This window comes from Arachis hypogaea, chromosome 3, assembly GCF_003086295.3.
Source record: "Arachis hypogaea cultivar Tifrunner chromosome 3, arahy.Tifrunner.gnm2.J5K5, whole genome shotgun sequence".
NCBI classification, from domain to species: domain Eukaryota; kingdom Viridiplantae; phylum Streptophyta; class Magnoliopsida; order Fabales; family Fabaceae; genus Arachis; species Arachis hypogaea.
The window spans coordinates 26,682,738-26,700,820 of record NC_092038.1 but is presented as its reverse complement, the minus strand read 5'-3'; the positions used below and the strand labels follow the sequence as shown (position 1 = coordinate 26,700,820).

The 18,083-nt window shown below is 29.6% G+C and overlaps 1 protein-coding gene across 1 annotated transcript; it reads right to left on the bottom strand.

Moving 5' to 3' along the window:
- Positions 1-1,563: 1,563 nt before the first annotated feature.
- On the bottom strand, positions 1,564-5,817 carry LOC112789977 (transcription factor bHLH112). Its single transcript, XM_025832173.3, has 7 exons — positions 5,334-5,817; positions 4,664-5,048; positions 3,812-3,925; positions 3,603-3,668; positions 3,000-3,065; positions 2,854-2,904; positions 1,564-2,047 (listed from the first exon to the last, which is right to left on the bottom strand). Exons 1-7 carry the CDS (start codon positions 5,666-5,668, stop codon positions 1,898-1,900), a joined length of 1,167 nt encoding a protein of 388 aa, XP_025687958.1. The 5' UTR covers positions 5,669-5,817; the 3' UTR covers positions 1,564-1,897.
- Positions 5,818-18,083: the final 12,266 nt, after the last annotated feature.

Genomic DNA, 18,083 nt, shown 5'->3' with positions numbered 1-18,083 from the left:
TGTTCCTCCTCCTTGCTCGCTTGCTGCTCACCGCTGGCGCTGCTCCTCGCATGCTAGTCGTTATTCTGTAGGTTTTGATTCTATTTTTTGTTTATTTTTTTTATTCTTTGATATTTAAAATGTAGATTTATTGATTTTTTTTGTATTGATTTCTGTTTCTGTTTTTTGTATATTATATTATTGATTCTTTGTTTTTGATTCTTTAATATTTGTTGATTTATTAATTATTTAATTCTTTTGTTTTTATTTCTTTTATTTATTATATTATTATTTCTATTTCTGATTTATTGTTATTGTTGCTGATGTTGTGATGAAGAAAAAGAAAAAGAAAAAACGAAACTAAGTATTTTAATGAAAAAAATTGTTAAAAAATAATATTTTAATCCAAAAAAAAATTTTAAAATCTAACTGAACCTTAAAGATAATTTTATATGTAAAAAAAATTTAAAAAAAATTTTAACCTGTCCTTTAAAAACTAAAATTATAGTTGACCCAAAATTTTGCCAAACATTGACGCAGACCAACAAATTTTGACAAATACTCTCATCATAGAATATAATACTTCTTGACCCAAAAAAAAGAATATAATACTTGAAACCGGTACCAATATCGATTCTCAAGTGAAAATAATATTATGATCCAGCTTTTAGATTAGGGCTAAAATAACAATTAGATAAAGAATATTTTTTAAAAAAGATGTCAAACCATAAAAAACAAAATCTAGATCATATTCATATAGAAATTTGCATATATTTCACAAGATATACACGGACTACGAATTTTTCCTCCAAACAATATAAATAAAAAGAGATAGAGATTAGAGAATGGAGGGTGAGAATGATCTGGGCCACTTTCTCACTTCCACTTAGATATTTCAAAGAAATATAAACAAATGAAAAGTGAAATTTCCAATCAACCAACATATCCCCAAGCTCACTCACTCCCGTATTCTATATTCTCAATTATTATTCCTCCAAATTAGTACATTTCTTTTCCTTGAACTAATTAACGGTAGTGCCAGCTCTATTCACAGCATAACAAGATTTTTTTTTTTTCCTTTTTCTTTTTCTTTGAAGAGAAACAAATTTCAATTTTTCTTCCTATTACTAACATCAATTTTCAATAATTTCCTCAAAAGTTTAGACAAACAAAACTCTATAATCAGCAAACTCTGTGAATCCTAATTAACCCCCACCCTTTTGAGCATAATTCATCAATTATTACGAAAGCTTATATTAGTAATGTTCTTGAATATGGTCCCAAAATTGTACCAAAACCTCACTATTAGCCTTATCCTCACACTTTTTAAGGACCATTTCTTTTTCTTTCTCTTTCAACGGACTTTCCCACTTCCCACCTTTCTCCCATTCTTTCTTTTATGTTTTCTTTGTTCCTTCTTCCTTTCCTTTTCTTTTTTTTTTCAACCCAACTTGGCCATGTCTTGATAAAGATTTGTCCTAGTTGCTGTGACTCAATATTCCACTAGTTAATATTAAAGTAATGCTATTTTAAATTTAAAATGGTTGGACAACTTATTATAAGGGTTTGACTAAAAAATAAATGTGAGACCAACAAAATTCTGTGTCTTTGTTATTAGAATTCAAAATTTTACTAATAAATATTCGAAGAACGCTTATTAAAAATTCAAAAGTACAAATATTTTCATAGAGAAAATAAAATTCAATATCATTGAAATCTTCAAAACTTTTTTTTCTGTATAAAACGTAACCTTCCATCTATATATTCTTAACTTAGTGAAACATTAGAATCTAAAGTTGTCCAACAATTTTGAATTATAAAATTAGGAAGATTTTATATGCAAAAAAAGGTCGAAGCGAAAAAAGATTTTCGACTTATACCGTAAGGACTAAAATTGTACTTAATCCTAATATTAATATTATCTATAAGTTCCTCCAAATGTTGGCGTCCAAAAATCAACTGTGGGTTCATGAGTCACTGGAAATGTACTTGAAATTGGCACCAGACACAGCCCTCGGCTTCTTAGATCCTGTTTTGGTCCATCAGCTTCCTTTGATTTACCAGAATTCTGCATTAATAAAAAAAGATGAGTGCATGCCATGAATTACAGCTTCATTATGCACCACATACAATTATGATAATTTAATTAAATAAATATGAAACACTTACAAGAAGAAAAGCAGAGCAACTTTCAAATAAATTTATTTTCAATGGCTATTATTAAATGTTTATATATATATATATATATATATATATATATATATATATATATATATATATATATATATATAATAGCAGAGTGTATTTTTTATATTCAATAATTATAAAATAACACATAAATAAATTTTTTATGGTCACTAATTCTAAAGAAAGGAGTTAATCTTTGAACACTCAATAATTATGTAAAATAACTTTTAAGTATTTTTAACGGTCATTTATACGTAATTTTTTTAAATAGTACTTGTATTAGTCACCAAAAAAAAAAAATAGTACTTGTATTAACTGTTACTTTCAAATCACATACTTTCTATTATATCAATATATACATGCATAAAATTAACTAACATCATCTTTAATATATAGTTATTGAATGAAAAATAAATAATAACACTTGGGTATTCAATATTAAAAATTATTTTTTAAAAAAATTCTAGAAAATTAGAAACTCTTAAATTTCAAGTTATTACTACTACTCTAACGCCCTTCTTTAAAACAAATACAAAAAAAAGTTAATATACAAATATGTGCTTGAGAAATATTTTTCAATGAAATAATTTGGTATTCAATACAATATAAAAGCACAAAATACAAATAATATTATTATGTAGATATCGCATTCCTGAAATCAAAATACGTATTGCGTACGTACACTACCTGGTGATGCTGTGTTTGAGCTCCACTCTTCATATATGGGGTGCTTAAAACCTGCATATTTAAAAAAGAGAAAATATTATTAGTATATATTAGGCTCATGAATTTAGAAAATATTAATTAATAATGAGAAAATAAGATGAACTTACAGTCACTTGCTCATGGAGGAATTTGATGTATTCAGTGGCCTCAGAGAGCACCGATGCCGTATCAGTCTGACACAACATAGCACACTTATTATAAAATTAAAAGATAATAACAGTAATTAAATTAAAATAAATTAATATTGATATTCTTTCTCAAATGTTTTCTAATTATCCTTCTAATTAATAAGAAAACTGTTCAAAATATTCAATAACTTGAAAATATAGGAAGTGTTTAACATGTATTTATTTAAAAATCAAAATATATTAATTAAAAAAAATAAAAATTTAAATAGCAAATATTTTGAGTTCAATTTTGATATACTAAAAATTTATATCATTTTATACAATAATTCAGTCATGTCCGTTCATTTCGATGACTACTCATAATTATTAAAAATAATTATTTAATGTGGTAAAGTTTAGATCATATCAAAATTAAGTTTATGTTTTATTACATTATGCACGAAAGAAAAGGAAAATATAAATAGTTTAATTTCTTAACAAAAATCAATAAACACAGCACAACACAATATTACCTTTTTGTTTTTATTAATTAAAGGAAGAAACTAGATAGATCCCTGTCTATATATCGGAATAAAAACTCACCTTTCCGAAAGGCGAAACCAATTGCTGTAGGGCAGTGATTCTGTCTCCCATCTTCTCTTTTCTCACCTATATATCAACATTTATTTGGAAGAGCCTCCCATATCATATCCATATGTAATTTATGGACTAAAAAGAAAAGTACATAAAAATCAAAAGGAATAACTTGCATTGCCTCTTGTTGTTTAAAAGGTTAGTTACATTTATTGTACCTTAAAAGCTGGCAAAGGTGATGGAGGTGTTTCGTTTCTAGGCCTTTTTGATGATTGCTCATTCTCACTTTTCTTCAACATGCTACCTCCTGACTCCCTTACTTCACATATATTCTGCAAAACAACCATAACGTTAAAAGAGACAATAATCTAGACTTATTTAATTTAATATTCATAATTATATATATATGATATCCATAATTACATCCTTGTTATTCAATTATTTCAGTGATAATTAAAAAGTTACAAAATAAAATAACTTTAAATTATTTTAAACCGAATTTTTATTTCTTTTAATTACATAACCCAAATCCCAATGCACTTCAAGTCTTCGATGCTTCTTTCACCCTAATTAATTCTGGGAATTTTTTGGTTTAAGTATTGGTATAGCCACTAAGCGTATTTTATTTTTACTATTTATATATATCAATGTTAAACACACAATAAAAAAATTAATTAAATGAAATATTTTCTGAGTAAGTGAAGTTAACAAGAACAATTTTATAATTAGATTTTGATTTTGAATTCTTTAATTAGTGTGAAAATTCTTGAAATGATACATATTATAAGTTTAAGACTTGAGCTTATAAAAAAATTAAAAAGTACTAAAAATTAAAATAGTAGCACAAAAATTCTTATAACGAACATCAAATATAATTTAAGAATATATAATATAATATATGTTCAATCAAAAACAGATTGCATAAAGGAAGAGAATAATGTCACTCTAGAACTAATCATGCCATTTTAATATAAGAAAATTTTGTTACGAATATACTTTTATTAAAAGTAATACATCTCAATTAAAATGATTAATTTGACAAAATCCAGTCCCTCCTCTATGCAACATACCTTTGGCGCCGAAAATGGTTGGTGCAATGAAGGGAAGAAGATGGATCGACCATCTTTAATGGAAACCGCCGCAGGCTCCGAAGCGTTCCAGAACGGGGCGTTATTAGTGAAATGCAATTGGTTGTTATTATTGTTGCTGTTCAAACACGTTGAGTATGGAAAATTACTCATAGGCCCTTGGTGTGGTTGATTATTGCTTTCAGGTCCTAATAGCCCTTGTAGCATTGAAGTGTTACAATATAAAGGCGCTGAAGAAGAAGAATCCATCTGAAAATTAGAGGATAATACTTGTTGGCTTGTGATGTTGCTGTATTGAGGACTGAACTGTATTTCTTGATGAGCGCTCAAATTCTGTTGCAACATCTCGGATGCCTTTTCTGCTCTCCTGCAAAATCAGAATCAAATACTAGAAAGATGAAAGTAACAAGTTGGAATCTTAAAAGGAGAAGTGAGAGAGCAGTGAATAACTTTAAGCAGAGTCTATTTTTACTCTTTTTGGTCATTCCTTTATGATATCTTTTGTTAAATATCTTATACGAATAAAATATAAAATATATAGACAAATACTTAATGATTGATTTTTGGCATGCATATAGCATTTTTCATCTTTCCAGGCTGATGTCTTTGTGTTGAGAGTCTTGACACAGACGACTCCATGGTATCCACTTACATGAAAGATGCTTGATTCCAATCCGTGGATGCTTGAGAAGAAAGCCCCAAACCCATCATCATATCCAAGTTTTGTTGTTGTTGAAACCTCTCATGGAACACCACACAGGACCTACCTGATGAGGCGCCTGCAGAAGAAGAAGACATGGAATTTTCCATGGTGGAAGATCTTGGTAGCTTCATTATTTTATCATCACCAACGCCATGCCAAGAAAAATTTCCCGTGTTGTTGGTGAGGCCAGAGGATCCAGATTGCGGTTCCCGGCTTTCAAACCTCACAACGTTTCTTGATGAATCCCACCAATTTGCACTTGCTCGAAATTGATCATCTGCCATGGTTGATGTATAATAATCTATGATGGCCTATATCCATGTTAAGAAACAGTAGCTAACTCATGATTCACCCTTCAGTGCTATATACATACGTGTATGTGATGTGTGAAAGAATGTGAGATTATTAATACAAATGAATGCCAAACGTTGCGGTTCTAGTTAGTATTTATATTGGGGAGTTGGACAGAAAATTTTTAATTAATGGACTGAATTTCCTTTTAAATAGAATAAACATCTAATTCGGATTTTATTTATTTTTACGAAGAATAAGATTATTTTTGTTTAAAAAAATAAATTAATTCGACCTTTAATTTTTTTATTTTGGGATAATATAATTTTTTTATTAAAAATTTTGTTAAATAGTAATAGTAATTACTCTTGTGGGAGGGAATATATTTGCATTTTGTGAGGACTCTAAATTTTTATAAATTTTTTTTAATAATATAACCGATTATAATGACTTCTACTATTATCTTTTTTATCTTTATTATTATCACTTTTATTTTTATTATTTTTATTGTGTAGCTATATTTTATTATCATCGTTATTTCGTTTACCGTCATCATCACGTATACTAATATTATCAATATTAATGTTCTCTTATTCCGTTTCTTATTTGATGTTATTTTTTCTTTTAAAAGATATTTGTATTGCAATTATTTTTCTTTTTTGTAACATCATTTTTAACAATAGTCTTTCTCCACTTAACTATCACCGAGTGAAGAAATTTTTTAAAATAAAATTATTAATAGTTTGTGGGAATTTAAAATTCCCCACAAATAAATAAAATTTTCACAAAAATAATTTTTGTTACTATTTAACAGATCTTTTAATATAGAAATTGTATTATCTCAAAATAAAAAAGTTAAAGGTCCAAGTATTCCTCTTTTTCAAACAAAATTACTTTGTCTTTCATAAAAATGAATAAGATTAAATTCAGTGTTTATTCTTTTAAATATAGAAGACTGAAATTTGTTATAATGATAAAAAGATGTGAAATTTTTTACTAATTTTATTATTATTTATTGATATGAAATAAAAGAGACAGAAATAATTAGTCAAACAAAAATAATTAAATTTTTTATTTTTTTTATATTAGTCTTTAGTATTTAAGAATTTTAAATTTATAAGTCTTTAATTAATTTTTATGTGAATCTAAATGTTTAGTTTTTTAAGAGGATCTTAAGTGTTTAGCTATTTTTATATTATGAAATGCAATTTTTGAGTTTTTTTAATGGAAAAGTTTTCTTTTGTTCTCATGTAGAGAATAAATACGAATCTTATTAAAGTAACTTGTAACAATTATTTTAATTTTATCAAAGAATTTTGTGGCAGTCATGTTAAAAATTTGGGAGGATTATCCTGATCTTATCAAAATAATTTATATGTCAATACCAAAATTTATCACTCATTTCATTATTCGTGAGTGTGGCATGCATCTAGCTATATCCTTCTCATAATAAAAAGAATCCAAAAAAAAAAAAATACTGTTTCGTTCGTTGTGATACTCAGTAGTTGGTATTAAAGCCACAAGTTTTTTATATTATTTGGTATTCAAGAGCATCAAATATCACGTATAAAAAACTAATCTAAATCGTATGTGATTTGAGGACGAATTATATTCAAAATGCGAAATATATAATATGAGCATAAAAGGGGTAGAAATAACTGGTCAAATAAGAATAATTAAGACTTTTGATTATCTATTTTTATGATAATTGATGGGAAGCAGAAGCTGGTGAATTAAAAATTATTAAAATGATTATGTTGTAAGTATAGTTTTTAATTCACCAAAAATCTGCCTATCAATTTAAAAATATGTCACAGAGAGTTTAAATTAAAATTACTAGAAGTTTTAAGTCTCAGGTCGTCTCCCAACGAGTTGCAGAAAAGTGTACTATCTTATTAATCAGATGTTCAAGAAATTGAGTTGAGTAAATTGGGATTTAAATTGAGGGAAATTAAATAATATGAATAAAAGTCTTGATTGGGAATTGATTGGTTAGGATCTCTATCATTGATGGAGTGATTTTTAAGATTAATTTATAATTAATGGTTGCTCTGTTTGGTTATCCTTTATTAGGTAAGGGAAAATCAAACAAGTTGAATTACTGGATCTGTTCACAAGTTACAACCCACTTAGTTCAAAGGGATTGGCATCGGTGACAGGATGGTAATTCAACAGTTAACCCAATTACAAATTTTCTTTCAATCCTTCCAACTCAAGAGTTCCTTTTTAATCAATTCCCCATCAAGTAATGAAACTACTCACGTATTGTAAATAATAAATCCATAAAACATGAAAGGGAATAAAAAAAAAACATAGTTATTGAAATTGAAATTGAATGAAAAAGAAATAATCCTTGCATTAAATAATCATAAAAGTATCTGAATGACAAAATTGAACAAAAACAAGGAACATGGAAGGATAGAACTAAGTTAAGAAGACAAACTAGAGTGATGAAGTCTTGATGAGGAAATAACTCTTCTCAATGTTCCAATGCTAAGATCAATTAAAGATTAAAATTAAAAACTAGAGAGAAAAACCTAAGAGAGAAAACTAGATCTCCAAACTACTGAATGAATGTCTATTGTTTCTGCATATTCTCTTACTCTAGTCTGCTGTTCCGGGCCGAAAACTGGGCCGAAATAAGGTCCAAAATCGCCCCCCAGCAAATTCTGCAGATTATGCAGATCGCACATGTCACGCGATCGCGTCATCCATGCGGACGCGTCGCTTGCGCTTTTTCCTCGCCACGCGTTCGCGTCGTCCACGCTACCGCGTCGCTTGCGCTTTCCAATCCGCGCGGCCGCGTCACTGCGATTTGCGCTCCTTCGCGCGGTCGCGTGAGCCATGCGACCGCGTCACTTCTCACTGGTTATCTCCTCAAACTCTTGTGTTCCTTCCATTTTTGCTAGCTTCCTTTCCAATCTCCAACTCATTCGTGCCCTATAAAGCTTGAAACACTTGACACAAAGATCACAGCATCGAATGGAATAATGGAGAATTAAAATTAAATAATTAAGGTCTCTAGGGAGCAATCTTCAAACATGTACTAAATTTAGGAAGGAAATCTAAATGCATGCTAAATTAATGAATAAATGGATAAGGATCATGACAAAACCACACAATTAAACACAATATAAATCATAAAATAGTGGTTTATCAATAATCTTTAATTAGTTTAAGAGTTTCTAAGTCATTCTATTATTAGTGGGTCTTTGATTATATTTTCAATATTTAGTAGGACTTTAATGTTTAGTGGATTAGATAAAAGTTCTATTTAGTTTTTTCAATAGAATTTTAAATGTTTAGTGATTATTTTCAGAAAGAATATTAGATGATCATCATAATTTATTATTTTTTGTTATTAATTATTAGTCATTAATATATATTTAAAAGTGTAAAATAAAATATTTTATTAAATTATTAAATTAAAAAAATTAAATTAAAAGATTTGAGTTGATAGTTAAATAATAATAAAAAAATAAATTTTAATAATTCTTTAATATTTTTCTATTTTCAATATAGTAGAATAATAAATGTAATGGAGCAATAAAAACTTAGTAAATTGCTTATTAGTAAGCTTGTCGTCTACTTAACATTATATATGAAACTCTATAAAATATGTAAGATTAAGATTATCATATTATGAAATATAATTTTTGAGTTTTCTTTTCAATGAAAGAGTTTTCTTTTGTTTTCGTGTAGAGAATAAATTATAATCTAATCAGATAATTTATGGCGATTATTTATTTTGATCTTACCAAAAAATTTTGTAGGCAATCAAAATTAAACTTATGGCTCACCTTTTTTTCTATTCTTAGATATCACAGTCTATATCCTTTTTTACAAACAACAATTTAAAATAAAATTTGGTCTGTCTAAGATACTCATCACTTACAAGTAAGAAAATTAAAGTAAAAGAATTATATTTTTTATATAAAATCAAAAGAACAAATTAAAAAATTTAAAATTTAAAATATAAAATCGTAATATAATTTAAACTCGTCATGACAATAAATAAAATTCAGACGGTTCATGTTATTTTGGTCGAATATTATAAATGTAATTTTTATTTGAAGTATATAAAAAAAATATTTTTCGCCAATTTTTTAACCTCTCCAAGAATCTAACTATAAATTAAAAAAAAACTTTGAAGAGTAAGAGACAACAAAATAGGAATATGATTCACAATTTGACAATTAAGGGGATGATTAGATCGTGGAATTAATTAACTTCGATTTTTGAGATCGTCTATCCATGTTATTACTCATTAAAGAATTTTTTTATATTTCATCTCGGCTTGAGTCTAAAATGCTTTGCATTTTGTTTCGCCAAAAAAAGCTATTCACAATTTGTTTTACCATTTTCAAAGCGAAAAAGAACAATTTTTGTCTTTTTTTATTTACAAAAGATAAGGTGATTTTTGACTAAAAAACAGAATAATTTTATTCTTGATCTTTTTATTTGGAGACAATATGTTTGATGGTTATTAATGGCTAAGAGAAGGAGGGTTGAATCTTAACTTCTTGTTCTGCTAAGTATTACTTTTTCTTTCTCAAAGGTACTTAGGAGATATTTTTTCTTTTGTCTTGTGAACAATTGAGAGACATTTTCATTTTTGTCTCCTGAGTAACAGAAACAGAAAAATAGAAGGGAAGAAGATAGAACACCCAGATATTTTCTAGTTCAACTATAAGGTGCAATGTAGCCTACATCTAGTCTCCATCACAATAGTGACAGAATTTCACTATTTTTATCATATTACAAACACCAATTCTTTCCCTAGAATCTACCTAATCCTATATGGGACAAATCTAGATTCTAGCCCCAATCTGAATTTGACTAGGACTCAAACCTAGCTTTGAACCGCAAAGTGCTAACCCAACTTGCAAGGGAACAAGTCGAGATTCTATCCCAACCTATACTTGACTAGGACTCACCCTAACTTTCAACAGCAAAGTGGTAATCCAACTTGTAAGAGAATCCCCTCAGGATCATGACAACAAAATAGAAATACATACAAAACATTTCTGAGATAACTATAGTTTTTTCTTTAACTCTGATTAACCCCATTTTTAGGGTTTATCTTGTGCTTAATTGAGTGGATTTTATCCATTATTCTCACACTTATTCATAGAATTCGCATGTTTTACATTTTTCTTTCTAATTTTGTGCTATGATTGAAAACATGCTTCTTTGGCCTTAAATTTGCTATGTTTAATCCTCTCTTATTACCATTCGATGCTGTGATATGTTTGTTAAGTGTTTTCAGGGTTTATAGGACAGGAATGACTTAGAGGATGGAAAGGAAGCATGCAAAAGTGGAAGGAATACAAGAAATTGAAGGAATTGCTAAGTTGTCAATCCTGACCTCTTCGTACTAAATCGATCATAACTTGAGCTATAGAGGTCCGAATGAGGCGGTTTTAGTTGCGTTGGAAAGCTAACACCTGGGGCTTCAAAATGATATACAATTTGTCATAGTTGCCTTGCAGTTAGGTGACATGCACGTGTGGTATGATGCGTACGCGTGACTGGTGCGGCAGACAAGCGACGCGTACGCGTGACAAGGCGTCACGTGCTGCAGATATCAGAAAATGCTGGGGCAATTTCTGGGCTAGTTTTGGCCCAGTTCCAAGCGCAAAAATATAGATTGGAGGCTATAGAGTGGAGGAATCAAGGATTCACCTCTCATACACATTCATACAAATAATTTTTAGGTTTTAGGGTTTCTCTTTTCAATTTCTTCTCAAATTCAGGTTCAATGTTCTTTTAATTTAGTTTTCCTTTACTCTTGTTTGTTCTAGCATCTTACTTCTTTTAGTTTATTTGTTATTGCTTCCTTTTGTTTACTTCATTATTGATGCACACTTGCCTCTTTGATTTAAATTAATGCAATTCATATTTTTTTGTTATTGTTCTTTCTTTAATCATTGGTTATTGTTGTCTTGCGATTGGATATCTTAGATTTTATTATCTCTTTTTAATTTTCTAAGTTCTTATTCTATGCCTTCCAAGTGTTTGATAAAATGTTTGGGAGCATTTTAATTTATATTTTTATGTTCTTAACTTAGATTGATTATTTAGAGACTCTTGAGTTATCAAAAGTCTTTTGTTGATTGGTGATTGAGACTTGCTAGTTGGCTTATGCTTCACTAAATCTAGTCTTAGATTAGGACTTGTGAACCTAAGTTGATTTTACTCACTTGACTTACCTTCATTGTTAGAGGTTAACTAAGTAAAAGCAAAAGGCAATTATTATCACAATTGATGATGATAACGAGGATAGGAATCCCAATTCCGAATCCTTGCTAGGATTTTTCTTAATTTGTATTTAACTTCCTTGTCATTTATATTTCTTGTCTCCTATTTCAAAATCCAAAAGATATAATCTCATAACCAATAATAAACTACACTTTCCTACAATTTCTTGAGAGACGACCCAAGGTTTAATACTTTGATTAATTTTATTGGTTTGCTTAAGTGACAAACATATTAAATTTGATTGAGATTGAATTGTTGGTTTAGAACTATACTTGCAACGCGATTATTTTTGTGAAAATCTTTACCAACGATTTTTTCTCCATCAAACTCTCTGCCTTTTTTCACTCATTGGTTTTTTCTTACAAAACCTCACATTTTCCCTTTTACCAATGAAACACAGACAGACTAAACTGAGAAAAAGAAATATTCAATGAAAGCCATGAAGGAGAAGAATAAACAGCTCAAAGAGCTATAGAAACCCAAACATGTGCTCTCACTCCTTGCTTCAATCATTGTCCGTTCACCCCTATTATAGAGGAGTGAAGCTTCCAGGGCTTGTAACCTTCTTCAATCACATGTTGGTTCTCTTCTCCTAATACACAGATGCAACAGCGGCGTGACAGAGTAGAGAGAAGGTAGAAGTAGTGACATGCAACCATACCTTCAGTCTTCTCTTTCAACATTTTTCTTCATGCATCTTGAATCTGAGCCGTTCATTCTTGTTTTGGCTCCAAGTTTGTTTATTGACTGTTGAGGTGCTTCTGACCCAAGATGGCTTCACGTTTTCTATTTTTGCTTCTTTCTTGCTTAAGGGTTTGAAGCTTTTCTCTTCTCTGTAGCACAAAAAGGAAATAAACTTTTTGTTGTGCTTTTACCAAGATAGATTTTGCTTCATGACCGAAGCCTTTTTCCTTTCTTGGAAAAAATCTTTTTGCCTTTCTTCAAAGTCTGATCTCTGAATCTTCCATTTTCTTCTTTCTTTTTTTTCTTGGCTGAACACATGATATGACCGAAACAAGAGAGAGTAGAGAGAAGAAAGAATATCTTTCGGTGGAAGCTTTCAATGCAATTAAATCAAATTGAATTCCAAATTCTAGTTACTAAAAAATTAAATCAAATTCAATTGAAACTTGGGAAACGTATTACTTGAATCAAAGGAGTAGGTAACCGAAGAGTGCTTAGTTCATTTCCTTCTTTCTTCTTCTATTTTGGATCAACGTATGAAGCTTGTGAAATCTTGGGTTTTCTTTAATTCATCACACTTGGTTCTTGGGCTACATCACCGCTTGAACTTGGTTTCTTTTATTTGGCCCTTTTTGTTTTTCTTTCTTCAGCCACTTGTTTTTAATTAATTTGGTATAGCTGAATTTGTTTATTGATTAAGATGGACTTGTTTAATTTGGGCCACAATTAATTTGCTTACCTGCACACTAAACCAAATTCATCAAATAAATAATTGATAATATTTTAATAATATTTGATCATTATTTTTAATATTTGTTTCCAAACTCAACAATCTCGCTCTTGATGACAAATATTATTAAAATGAATTGAAAAAATTAGGAGACAAAACTTCCATTGGATGTTTCACGGACAGCTCCCCCTTTCACTATACTCCCCCTTAATGTGTGCTTTGATCAACCTGATTAACACACAGAAATAATATCTATATGTATAGAAATGATGCGTTTCTTTTATCAGGTAATAAGTGATCCTTTTGAAAATTTTTAAGAAACATTAGGATCCTTTAAGTAAAGCAAAATAAACTTTTATAAAGCCACAAAAAGGAAACAGATCCAAGAATAACATAAATTTGACAACAGATCATTCAAAAAAATTTTAGCCAATCAGCTCCATATTTAGATCTAAAACAGAAGGTATTTGGAGCAGAAAATATTATCAAAGAAATTAGGACTAAGATAATTCTTAAAACCAAGTAAGTGCCTAAAACAGAGCATTAAAACAGGGCATTGCTTAAAACAGATCAAACAGAGCACTAAACTAATCACTTGAAACTTAAATTGTTTCAATTCATTTTCAGCTTTCTCCTCATTTTGTCATCAAGAAAGGACACTTGTATGGAGAAATTGTTCAACACTTATGCAAAAAGTGTAGAGTAGGTAAAAGTGCAAAAGCTAAGTTACAGTCACCCAACAGAGCTCAACAACTAAAATAAAAAATAGAACAAAAACTAATGATAAACCAACGGTTCAGAAACAGTTTTTTTTTCAGCAGCAACATCATGGAGCAGCCTTAATCAAAAACTCAGATACCAAAACAAACAAAAGCTATAATAAATTAAGCAATATTCACAAACAGAGCAATATGTATAATCATAGCTGCATGAAATAATAGTCTAAAACAAAAAAAAAATTTGCAGCCAATCTCAAGCATCATAAGTTCAACTTTTTTAAGTTATTTTTACACACTCCTTACTCCCTCTATTGTTATCAAGGATAGTAAACCTGCACAAAAAACATTTCAATATGCAAACCACAAGTGCAAAATAGTTAATAGTATTAGTGTCAACAGAAGTTGTAAAATGTACCATCAAAAAACAAATTGTAAAAAAACATCAACATCAAACAGGGCTAGACATTAGATCCATCATCCTCGGTTGCAATAGGATCTTCCTCTTCTTTCAAAATCGTGTCCTTGGCTGTTTTTGTACCTTTTTTTTCTTAGATTTCTTTACAGCACGACTACCCTTAACATATAAAATCCTGTCTTGGATTTCATTACTCAGATTGACACCAAAATACTCAAAAATGCAAGTTAAAAACATTCTATATGTAAGAAAAAAAATGAAAGTAGTGGAGAAGATGAGAAGTTATCATAATAACTACTTTCAATGTTCAATAATCCTTTGAAAACACAAACCAATTTAATAAAATGAGATTCAAAGAATTTTCAATTTTAAAAATAATACGGACAGTTTTAAAATGACAAGTCAAATAAAAATTGAAAAGAATTTGAAACTTATTTGACTTGAAAAATGATGAATGCAAATACTCCCTTTTTTTTGGTGTATGTGATCAAAACAAGTAATGAGACCCACTTCATAAAATAAAATAACTTTCTCTTGGGCTTAGTGGTAGTTTTAAGGAAACATATTTGACCATCAAGGATTTAGTTCAGATCCAAATTCATTTAAAATTATCAACACATAGTCTGAGCTTCATGCAACCTAGAGGGAGTCATCATCTGTCCAATTTTGTCTACCTGTAACCTGAGAGACAAAAGCAACAAGAAAAATCTTTAAGCATATTTAATTCAAAAACTTATCAATCAACAGTCCCTAGAGTAGTTTTCAATTTACAAAATCTATCTTCACATAGAGGTTTTGTAAAAATATCAACCAGTTGATCCTCAGATTTCACAAATTGTATGTCAATTGTTCCCTTTTGCACATATTCTTTTTGGAATAAAATTTTATTTCAATGTGCTTAGTTCTTGAGTGTAAAATATGATTTTTAAAAATATTTATTGCACTCAAGTTGTCACAAAATAGAGGGATGCGATTGACTTTCAATTTGTAATGTGCAAGTTGTGTTTTAAACCAAGTCAATTGAGAACAAGAGGAAGTTGAGATATATTTGGCCTCAGCCGTTGACAGAGCAATAGTAGCTTACTTCTTGCTTGACCACACATTCAAGGATTATCCAGGAAAGCAACAAATCCCTGAAGTGCTGCTTCTATTCACACGATCTCATCAAAATCTACATCACAATACCCAGCTACACAAAATTTATTAGTTTTAGAATACCATAAACGGAGGTCGGATGTGCCTTTAATGCATCTAATGATTCATTTATCAGCTGAAAGATGTGATTCCTTTGGGTTGTGATTGAAATCTAGAACCCACACCCACACTTTGAACAATATCCGGTCTAGAGGAGGATAAATATATGAGAGATCCTATCATTCCTCTATACCTTATTTCAATAACATCTTTCCCTTTTTCATCCTTTTCAAGTTTGAAATTTGGATGCATAGGTGTACTCATTGGTTTGGAATTTTTTAAGTCAAATTTCTTTACTAACTCCTTGGCATATTTACCTTGGTGTACAAAAATTCTACTAGGAGTTTGTTTGATTTGAAGTTCTAGAAAAAATGAGTTCTCTCATCATACTCATATCAAACTCACTAGTAATTAATTTTTCAAATTCATCACACAAGACTTCATGTGCTGATTCAAACACAATGTCATCCATATAAACTTGAATAAGTATGAAATAATCATTAGATTCTTTAATGAAAAGAGTAGTATCCGTAGTACCCCTTTAAAAGCCATTTTTCAACAAGAAAGAGTTAAATCTTTCATAGGAAGCTCTTGGAGCTTGTCTCAAACCATAAAGAGCATTAGAAAGTTGAAAAATATGGTTTGGAATATCTTTATTTTTAAAACTGGGGGGTTGAGCTAGGTATACTTCCCTATCAATAAGGCCATTTAAAAGAAGCATACATAACATCCATTTGAAAAAGTTTAAATCCTTTATAGGCATCATAGGCAAGCAATAATATTATTGCTTCCATTCTAACTATCGGAGCAAATGACTTATCAAAGTCAATTTTCTCCCTTTGATCAAACCCATGAGCTACTAATCTAGCTTTATTTCTAACAACACTACCATTCTCACCCAATTTATTTTTAAAGATCCATTTGGTACTTTTTACCTTCTTATCATTCGGATAAGGCACTAGAGTCCAAACCTCATTTTTCTCAAATTGGACCAGCTCTTCCTCTATTGTCTTTATCCAAGGGGATCTTCAAGAATTTTCTTCACATTTTGGGGTTCCACTTGTGATGAAAGAGCGAGGTTATTGAGTTCGACTTTCTTTCTACTTGAGAATCTTGTGGTAATTCCAAGAGAGGGATATCCAATGAAGAATTCATCTGGATAGTTCATCAAGAACATTCATTCTCTTGGCTTTGGTGAGAAGATCTCAGGTTGAGTATGAACAAGATCAGTTCCATTGAGATTTTCAGAAATCTATGTATCAGGAGAGACAAAACAGAATCGTCTCTTGGATTCTGGTCTGCAAAATTGTGAGCAGCATTTTCCATTGTAAGGTCAGATTTGTTTTTTTCTTTGAGTCCTATCTGAATTTTGTGCAATCTCAGATTCCTACAGTAATTTTCTCAACAACACTTGAAATGGAGTTAGAATCACAAATAGTGACATGTATGGACTTCTTAATTATTCTATATTCTTTGATATAAACTCTATAGGCTTCATTAGTGGTTAAATATCTAACAAAGACACCTTCATAAGATTTTGGATCAAAATTTTTAAGATTATCTTTAGTATTTAACACAAAATATATGCATCCAAAAGTATGAAAGTACTTAAGATTGGATGGTACTCCTTTCCAAAGCTCATATGGTGTTTTTTTTTAAACCCTTTTTAATGATGATTTGGTTCAAAATAAAGCTTCAGTCCAAAAGAATTTTGGAATTTTATTTTCACAAAACAGAGCACTAGTCATTTCTTGAAGGCCTCTATTTCTCCTTTCAACATTCTTGTTTTGTTAAGGTATTCTAGGACATGAAAAATTATGCAAAATACCAAATTCATCATAAAATACTTCAAAATCTTGATTTTCAAACTCTTTTTCATGATCACTTTTTATGAAAATAATTTTTAAATCTTTTTTATTTTAGATCTTTTTAGCATAGAGTTAAAAAAACAATAAAAGTATCATTTTTATGAGCCAAGAAAAGAATCCATCTAAACTAAGTATAGTCATCAAACACCACTAGGCTATAGTGCTTAACATCAAGACTTTGAGTCTTTGTAGGACCAAAAAGATCAATATGTAGCATTTTCAATGGTCTTTTGGTTGAGATGTCATCCTTGGGTTTGAAAGAATTTTTTTTTGTTTACCCACTTGACAAGCATTACAAGTGATGTTTTTGTCAAATCTTATTTTAGGAAGAACTGTAACCAAATTCTTTTTCACAAGCTTAGAAACTCGAAGCATGCTTGCATGTTCTAATTTCTTATGCCATAACCATTTCTTAGATTCAATGGAAGTAAAACAAGCTACATTTTGTTCTTTTAGTTCCTCTAAGGTTAGTCCATACACATTATTGCATGTTTTAACTTCAAACAAAATTTTACCAGATTTTTCACACACAACCAA

Bases quoted from the DNA above. Each gene is read 5' to 3' on its own strand.
- LOC112789977 (XM_025832173.3), bottom strand. From the start codon at position 5,668: ATGGCAGATGATCAATTTCGAGCAAGTGCAAATTGGTGGGATTCATCA. The intron at 5,049-5,333 runs GTAAGTGGATAC...CTGATTTTGCAG, and splicing joins TGGAATCAAGCATCTTTCAT to GAGAGCAGAAAAGGCATCCG. The intron at 3,926-4,663 runs GTATGTTGCATA...GTTGTTTTGCAG, and splicing joins AACCATTTTCGGCGCCAAAG to AATATATGTGAAGTAAGGGA.